This window comes from Echinops telfairi, unplaced genomic scaffold, assembly GCF_000313985.2.
Source record: "Echinops telfairi isolate 266 unplaced genomic scaffold, ASM31398v2 ScPeMD7_18;HRSCAF=68, whole genome shotgun sequence".
Taxonomy (NCBI): domain Eukaryota; kingdom Metazoa; phylum Chordata; class Mammalia; order Afrosoricida; family Tenrecidae; genus Echinops; species Echinops telfairi.
In genome coordinates, this window is record NW_022103915.1 from 50,157,750 (window position 1) to 50,167,033 (window position 9,284).

Here is a 9,284-nt window from a genome sequence, read left to right on the forward strand (position 1 = left end):
GAAGCTCCTCCCTTGTGGAGGAGCTACAACCAAGGACAGGCCACGATTGAATTCTTTGCAGATTTTTAATAAGGGCATTGAGCCGACGTCTCAGCATCTCACGAGAGACGTCGCATGAAAGCCAAGGTTTTGCTCCAGCTAAGTGTAAGACATTGGGCTGAAGAGGTGGCTTCCGCCACCCGGGTAATGAAACGAGCACTTACTCCTAGGAAGATGTTCTTGGAAGAGTCGAACCCCGCGGCAAAGATGCGGGCCGTGTACGGCTCGTTCCTGTCGCAGACGATCCGGCAGGCGAACCTGGAGATGGTGCTCTGGGTGATCTGGGCTTCGTCGTTGTTTTGGCTGCCGGAGATGGTGTCCGTGACGACAAAGTCGATAGGACTTTCCGTGGACCTGCCCACCTGCATGTGTCAAACACAGGGATGATGCATTGAGAAATGACCATTCTGCCACGCTTTGTTCCCGTTTATTAGCTCTGGGCTTTGGGGCTAGGATTTCATCTTTAGTTGCCTTCCTTCCTTTCCTGTTCAACTAAGGAGGACTTGTTAACCAGCTGCCAGCTTTCAAACCTTAAGGCAGTTTCATTTCTCAGCTCTTCCCCCAAACATGAGATGTTTTATCTCTTGGATCAGGTAGACATAGGACCTCCACAGCAAATAAGGGCTTTCTTTTTTTGGTCTTCTTATTTTTTGGATGGAAAAAGAAATGGCTTAAAAGATGAGAGAAAATAAAAGAACCCCCCCACCTTCTTTCCTCACTCTGACAAAATGTGCACCGCTGCCCCCGACCACCCCGCCCACCGCCGCCATCACACTGACTCTGACTCACGGTGACTCTCTAGGACTGCCCCTTGAGCGGTCTGGGGTCCTGAGTATTTATGGAAGCAGACAAGCCACATTTTTCTTCCATGGAACGGCTGCTAGGTTTGAACTGCCGACCACGTAGTTGCGTGACCCAACACCTGGCCCGCAGTGCCACCACGATTCGATGTAAGAAAGAATGATGTCAAACACTGAAAACAAAGTTTGTGATGCTGCCACATAAAAGATTTTTAAAAACTGGTCGATTTTAATTTTGAATGTTAAAAAATTCTCTTGGGAAAATCTGGAAAGTTGCCAGTTATAGTTTACGCGCTTGCTTTCCTTGCTAACTGTAACTGCTGCTAGAAAGGATCTATTTTATTAGGGCAATTTTAGACTTCAAACAGAGCTTTTCAAATTCAATAAATCTGAATATGACAGGTACTGCTCTCTCCCATGTTCTGGGAAGAATTCAATATTTGTTTACAAATAAGGAAATGCTCGGGTGGAATATTTAAAGTGTTTATGTAATTATGCTCTATAAATCTCCAACCGAAAGAAAAAAAAAAAGAAGATAAATGTTATATGTGCCACAGAGACTTCTTAAATTAAAATCATTTATATGCAAATGAGCCATTTCTCACTAAATACGACATTCATGTTCTCTCCAGCAACAGTGCCTGGAGCCCAGAGCCGCCAGTGGGAAGAACACACACAGGCCCCCAGAGGTGCACACATCAGCTCCCCCAAAAGGCCGGGTCCCCGGTATCTTTTTTCTGATCTCAAAATTCTGTCTGAAGCATGTGCAAAGTAATGCATTTTTTATCTCAATGAATAAAAGTGAATCTACCTACCTATCTCCCACGTATCACTTAGCTCTGCTTGCTATGTAAAATAAAATTAAATTTCTTCTGTACCGCTCGCAGATACATTCTCAAGCACAGGCTAGCTCAGGAAAGCCATCAGACAGGCTACATCTACGTCTTGGGGTTTTTTACAACCCTTCATTTCTTGTCCCAGTGAAATGTGCCTGGAATAAAGGGAACCGCTGGGTTCAGTGAGACTCATCAGCTTAAGGAGATGCAGACTGCCGAGATGTGTACACTTTAGGTCGAGAAAACATCAAGAACGCGCATAAAAATGCCACATCAGACCTAAATTGGAGACACTATAAAATCATCCTGTATACATCAGTTTTCTAAAGCTGCAAAATCTCTTCTGGACTGGATTCCTGTAGGCTGGGTCCGGAACTCCTCGGAAGCTCTCCCACATGAGACTGACTCACTGCTCTCATATGGTCTTAGATTTAGAGGTTCGGGTTCGAGTAGCGTATCACGCCTTATAATGTAGCAAGATAACAAATGCCTGTTGCAAAATATTGAAGAGATATTAAAAGAAAGAGGTCTGAAGAGCAGATGAAGGCTGGCTCCCAAACTTCATAACAAGCCCATCCGGGAGCTTTATTACAACGGCGCTCAGGAGTGAAATGTGCCTGGTTCTACGATGGCCCGCACATGGCACAAAACCTGAAGTGCCACTGTGAGCCAGCCTCTGTCCGAATGTCCACTGACCTCCATCGGGGAGGGAGACGACTTCTGAAGCTGTTACGGGCTCACAGCAAAAACTACCCGTTTCTAGAATGTCACATAGCTGTTACTTGTCTACAGAGATTACTGTCTCTGAGACAGGGCTGTGCTCTGGGTTCCTCCCAATGTCCTGCTGTCTTGATGAATTAACTGAAATTGACTGTAAAACATGAAATTGTATTCCAACGAGAACAGTCTGCTAAGATCAATTATTTCAAGTCATAATTCTTATCTGACTGCTCACTGGAGACGTGTCTATCAATTCACTTCCACTTCAAGTCTAACCCGGGGAGCGCGCATTTCATTCTACTCTTCAGGATTCAAGTCTCCTGTTGCTTTTTTGCCGGGGGAGGGTGGGGGAAGCTCTCTCTGACACCGCCCCCACCACACACCAAATCCTTTGGTGTGGAAAATTTGGAACCTGTTCTTTTGTTTTGACTATTGCATCGACTGCACCCAATTACTTAAAAAGCACAAGCCAGGATGAGTCATTTTCTTGATTGAATTTCATCTGGTATTCGCATAGTGCCGAGTCTCACAGTCAGCACGAGGGGAATTGCACCCCTTACTACTGTCACTCATGTAGTAAATATCACCAGCACCTCTAGCTTTATACACAGGCAGTCCCCAGGCTTATGATGTACTTGAATTACGAGGAACCATACTTAGGGTGTCCCCCACCCACTTTTGGGTGCATTTTATACCAGTGCTCCATACAACTATATACACAGTGTTGTAGGAGGCTGTTTGCTTCTTAGAGGAAAAAAGGTCAAGCCTTCCTCTCACGTCCTTTGGACCTGTTGTCAGGAGAGGTCAGTCCTGGGGAAGGACATCATGCTTGGTAAAGCGGAGGGGCAGTGGAAAGGCGGAGGGCCCTCAGGGAGATGGACTGTCACAATGGGCTCCCGCAGAGCAACAAACGTGAGGATGGTGCAGGACAGGACAGGTTTCCTTCTGCTGTACATCGGGGTCACTAGGATTGGAACAGACTCGATGGCACCCAACAACAATACACATTTTAATAACTATGTTGAGTTATTCTTGAACCGTGGTACATATTTTATATACATATGTATTTCATATGATCTATACAAGGGGGCACCCAAAAAAAAACACCCTGAAATTTCCCCCCAAAGCTATATATATGTGTGTGTGTATATATATATATATATATTTTTTTTTTTTTTTAACAAAACAACCTCATCACCTTCAAATTACTCTCCATTACACTTAATACACTGTCAAAATCTGTGATTCCATTCTTGAAAACACTTTTCAAATTCATCTGTTTGGACGGCTGACACCTCGCTGTTTGTTTTTTCACCTCTTCTCTGTCATCAAATGGCTGTCCTTTCATGTCCCTCTTCATTCGCGGAAACAAAAAGAAATTGCACAGAGTGAGGTCAGGTGCGTAGGCAAGAGAGGCATGCTGTTTTTTGCCAAAAACTGTCACCCTGAGATGGCTGCATGGGCAGGTGCATTGTCCTGGTGGCAAAACCAGTCCTGCCTGCCACAAATCAGGCCTTTTTGGTCACACGTCGTTATGCGATCTTTTCAGGATCTCTAAGTAGAAAGTTTGATTAGCAGTCTGACCTGGTAGAATGAACTCTGAATGCACTGTCCCCCTCACATCACACACTGTTTGTTTGGAGCCCCCCGTCTATGTAGACATTGCTACGAGCAGCTCCGTGCCTAATCTAGAGCATCTCGGGCTTCCTAACTATTGGGAAGAACGTAAGGACAACACAGCCTTTGATTCCTTGCATGAACGATCTCCTCTTTACACATTTCACTTTCTCAATAGTTAGAAGCCCTGGTGATGCTGTGGGGGAAGCACTGGATCCCTAACGACATGGTCGGTGATTCAAATCTGCCAGCCCGTCCTTAGAAGAAAGACAAGGCTGTTTGCTCACATAAGGACTGACTGGCTTGGAAACCATACACAGGAATGCGGTGCGTCAGAATTGACTTACTGGCAGTGGGTTGAGTTTGGTTTTGGGTCTCAATAATCGGGTCTCTCTCTCTCCTGTCATGCATCTAGGGTTGAACAGGGACGTTAATAGGTGGCAACTCAGGATCAGAAATGCTCAGGACACAGTTCTTTGGGCAAGACAGCCTTTGCTTAGTTGTGTCTTCAGGCAGGCCTCTCTCTGGTCCTTAGCCTCTCAGCCACATGGCCCTTTGGCAACTGTTAGAAAGCTCTTGTAGTGCAGTGATGCCCACTGTGTCAGTAACCTCAGCCCAAAGGTGCTCAGCGGTCTTGCTCCGCGGGCATCACTCTGTCTCTCGTCAGTCTCCTAGCTCTCTGGTGCCGCTCCTCACCTCTACTCCAGAAAATAATTCAGAGCCTCCTCGATCGTATGACCTCTGAAACGATCACACTTAATGTGTCCCTGTAATTCAGATCTGACTTGGAATTTCCCCCTCAGTCAAGATTTCCACATTTTAAGCCTATTACCTGATTTCACCGTGGGAAATGGAGCAAGTGCCGCTTTTCAATGCTCAATTAACTCAGAAATCAGTTTAATGGGCAATAGCTGAAATGATTGCCCCTCAACACTGAGGTTTATAATTGGGAAATGTGAATGTTACTGGAGACGAACTGATGCATTTGAATTATGGTGCTGATCAAAGAATGTGAAATAGACAGACCTTGGACTACCCGAAGAGTGAAAATCTCTCTCACTTGTAAGAAGTAAAGCCAGAATGCTGCTCCTCAGAGGATGGCAATACATTTTCTTCTGAGGTTTCTCTGGATTTATTGATTTATTTTTTCCAATTATTTTATTGGGGGCTCGTACAATTCTTATCACAATCCGTACATACACTGGATTTTTTATTATATGCAACTAACACTATTCCTGAACCTGTCCTATTCGGGAACAAAACTCTTTCATTATGTTTTCAGTGAAACTTTATACAGCAAATGAGGTTTTCACTTCACAATGGAAACAGTTTGTTCCATGACAGTGCACACATCTTTCCACGGTGTGCCACGTCCCCGTTCTGTCTCTGCTGGCTTTTCTGGTTCCGGCCCTGACCTCGCTCGCTGTCTTTCCTTCGGCATGCGTGCTGACTGGCTGGTCCCGTGTGGATGATTTTTAAAAGCAGCAACAACAGTCATGGATGATAATGCTTACTTTATGAACCAATCTGTGATTTACCTAGAAGCTGCCCTTAAGAAATAGTTAAGGTTCAAGGTTTAAAGGGTCTAGTTCCAGGGAGCCTCTCAGTACTAAACAGCCCGTATGTCTAGACTTTTTTTTTTTTAATTTGAGTCCTGTTCCTTTTTTGTTCCCATTCTGCCAGGGTCCATCTGCTTTGTCCCTGATTAGAAAGGTGGGATTGGCGGCCAGGCACTCTTTGGTTTCTGGGTAGATGGGGTGGTAATGGCTTTTGCAGCCAGGTTCCCAAAGGTTATTTGGTCTCCCACCCCTTTATAGGAAAAAAGAATTACTCAGCCCATCCACCCTCCCACCCTTGGCAATTACACATTAGTGTTATAACCCACAATCTAGGATCAAGTGTCGGAATCTGCTTTTGCGGTCCACTTGGATCGTTCCAATGCCCTGGCATTGCCCACTTTAGGACCCATTGGTACCGACTATGCGTCCTGCAGACGGGTTTCTCCTTTGTGCTTTTGCTTTTACTCTGGACATGCAGAAACCAAGAGCTACAACTTTGATGGCTCCTCACAAGCTACTCAGCAAACTAAGATGCAGAACATCAACTATTTATGGCAACTGACCAAGTTACCTCACCAGACTATGGTCCTGTGCCTTCAGGACTGGTGACCAACCCTGCCAGGAGTTTGGTTAAGCCTGAGAAATACGTTTGTGTGTGTGTGTGTGTGTGTGTGTACCTGCCCTATGTTGCTTTTCCCCCCTTTTTCAGATTTTCATTTAGGTTTATTCTAGACATCCAAAATTAATGGTTATATGTTCTTTAACCTAGAAATTGAGATACGAGACAGGAATCAAATTCTGAGTTTGTTGACAGGGATCAGCAGGGTGGTAAAGACTCCAGTGTGCAGAGCAGGGATGAGAATTGGGATTTTCCAGTGAGAAGATTTCCCATCCTGAGGAGCAATACATTTTATAAGGGCCTTCTTCCTTTTTTTAAAAAATTTACTAGCAGATTCTTTAATTTGCTTATTTATTTTCAATTTTCCATTTAGCATGTTTTATTTATAAATTTTTGATATTGTCTTTCTGTCACTGACTTCCCTCCTCCTTTATTTATTTATTTTTAATCATTTTATTGAGGGCTCGTACAATGCTTATCACAATCCATACATCCACATCCATTGTGTCGAGCACATATGTACATTTGTTGCCATCATCATTCTCAAAACATCTGCTTTCCACTTGAGCCCCTGGCATCAGCTCATTTTCCCCTCTCCTTCCTTGTTCCCCCCCCTCATGAGCTCTAGATAATTTACAAGCCATTATTATTTTGTCATATCTTAGTCCAACGTCTCCCTTCACCCACTTTTCTGTTGACCGACCTCCAGAGAGGAGGTTATATGTAGATCCTTGTAATCGATTCCCCCTTTCTACCCCATCTTCCCTCCACCCTCCCGGTATCGCCACTCTCACCACTGGACCTGAGGGGTTCATTCGTCCTGAATTCCCCGTGTTTCCAGTTCCTATCTGTACCACCAATGTACATCCTCCGTCCAGCTGGGTTTTTTAGGTAGAATTGGGATCATGATAGTTGGGGGGGAGGAACCATTTAAGAAGTAGAGGAGAGTTGTATGTTTCATTGTTGCTACACTGTCCCCTGACTGGCTCGTCTCCTCCCCGAAACCCTTCTGTAACGGGATGTCCAGTTGCCCACAAATGGCCTTTGGGTCCCCACTTTGCTTGCACTCCTCCTCTTTCACGATGATGTGATTTTTGTTCCTTGATGCTTGATACCTGATCCCTTCGACACCTCGTGATCACACAGGCTGGTGTGCTTCTTCCTTGTGGGCTCTGATGCTTCTGAGCTAGATGGCTGCTTATTTACCCTCAAGCCTTTAAGACCCCAGATGCTATATCTTTTGATAGCCGGGCACCATCAGCTTTTTTCACTACACTTGCTTATGCCACCATTTGTCCTCAGTGATCTTATTGGGAAGGCGAGCACAAAATGATATGATTTTTCCTTCTTTGATGGCTGAAACCTGATTCATTTGACACCATGTGATCAAACCTATGTGTTTTAATGTATCTATGAATAAACATGGATGCACATACTGACATATATAGGTAAGTGTGTACACCTATCTATAAGCACCCACATTCATATACTTATAAATACATGCATACAGTTTACATACATACATGCACATATAACCACACTCCTCTATTTTTCAGTTGTTGCACATTTTTCAAACACATCCTTTTTTCCTGCACACGTCTTAGTGATGCCACGGACTTCCCCCGCTGTGCACCGTCTGCCACATTAGTGTTAAAGGACTGCCACCTCCAAAAACACTTCTCGAGGTAGCGGCTTCACGCTTCATCTTTAATTTCTAAACTACTGAAACCCACTGAAGGCTATCGATACATTTTCTTCAGAGTGTGATGTTACTCCCACGTCCTGAGTTTTACTATATAATATTCCCAGCAATTTTTGGAAAGACCTTTCATTGTGATTTCAAATCCTCTTTGATCCATGTGAGATACAGGCAGGAATTTGAACATGTTGGCCTTTAAGAAGCAACTGCACTTGAACGCCTTATTCTGGTCGTTCATTTCTACTCTGATGGCATTCAGAGCTGAGAATCCAGTTTGAGCACTTTTTGGCAATTTCAGAGTTAATAAATCTGTTCTGAGCCTTTCAAACACCAAACCTTTCAAACATCAAATCATGTTTATATTTATTTCCATCTCTTTGTTTGTCCCTGGATATGGCCATATCTATTGTATTCAAAGTTCACTACATGTGAAGAAAACATAGATGTGAAGGGAAAATACACTAACGTTTTCGTGACAGAAAATGACGTTACCTGAAACATATCCGTATCTTTATCGTGTGTGTACTCGACCACCACAGTCTGATTCCTCGACAGCGTGTAGGAAATGCTGTGCTGACCTTTGCAGCTGATAGCCTGAAATGAAAAAAGAACCAAAACTCATGAAACTGTCAGTCCATACCAGACTTCTGTTTGTAATTGTTTCATATGCCTGGGAAAGCCGGGCAGGAGCAGGGAGACCGCAGGAGAAGTCGCTGCGTTTGCATGATGGTCTAGCAGGTACGGTGAGCTGCCAGGAGACGGAACGGATCTGGCTTAGGGGAAGTACAGCCAGAATGTTCCTGAGAGGCAAGGAGGGGAGGCTTCCTTGCTCGTCCTCTGGGCCTGCTTTCAGGAGAGGTCCGTGCTGGAGGAGGAGATCATGCTTGGTAAAGCACACAGTCCGCAGAAAATGATCCATCAAGGGGATGGATTGACCCAGTCAACGGGCTCAAGTGTGACGACGATTGTTAAGGTGGCACAGGACTGGGCAGTGTTTCATTCTGCTGAGCCGTGGGTCGCCAGGAGTCGGAATCGACCTGACGGGACCTAGTGACAGCAGCACTTCAAAGAGTCAGGAGTCATATTTAGAAGCCCGTCCAAAACAAGTGAGGTTTTCTCAGCAGCTGAACCCTGTGATTATGTTCCGTATCCTGGGTCACAGGTGTGCCAATTGCCCTAATTTTGAATTTATTAAATATTACATCTTTGTGGGCAATATTTTATTTATATTAAATAAAAGTTTATCTACTGCATATATTCCTTTATGCATATTCCTGGAAAACTGTATATACTTCCTTCCTATTACCTCACCTAACAGATTGTCAATAACATTTGTTATAGTATTTTTCTTGGGTATCAAAGATTTTTATAAAAATGCTGAGAAATGAATCATCT

The 9,284-nt window shown here is 44.2% G+C and overlaps 1 protein-coding gene across 1 annotated transcript in view; it reads right to left on the bottom strand.

Annotated features, from left to right (window-relative positions):
- Positions 1-9,284, bottom strand: part of PELI2 (pellino E3 ubiquitin protein ligase family member 2) — a 155,559-nt gene that overhangs the window by 8,707 nt on the left and 137,568 nt on the right. Inside the window, exons 3-4 of the mRNA XM_030884872.2 lie at positions 8,382-8,483; positions 196-401 (exon numbers count right to left, since the gene is read on the bottom strand). Coding sequence (XP_030740732.1) covers positions 196-401; positions 8,382-8,483 — 308 coding nt within the window. The remainder of the gene's footprint in view (positions 1-195; positions 402-8,381; positions 8,484-9,284) is intronic.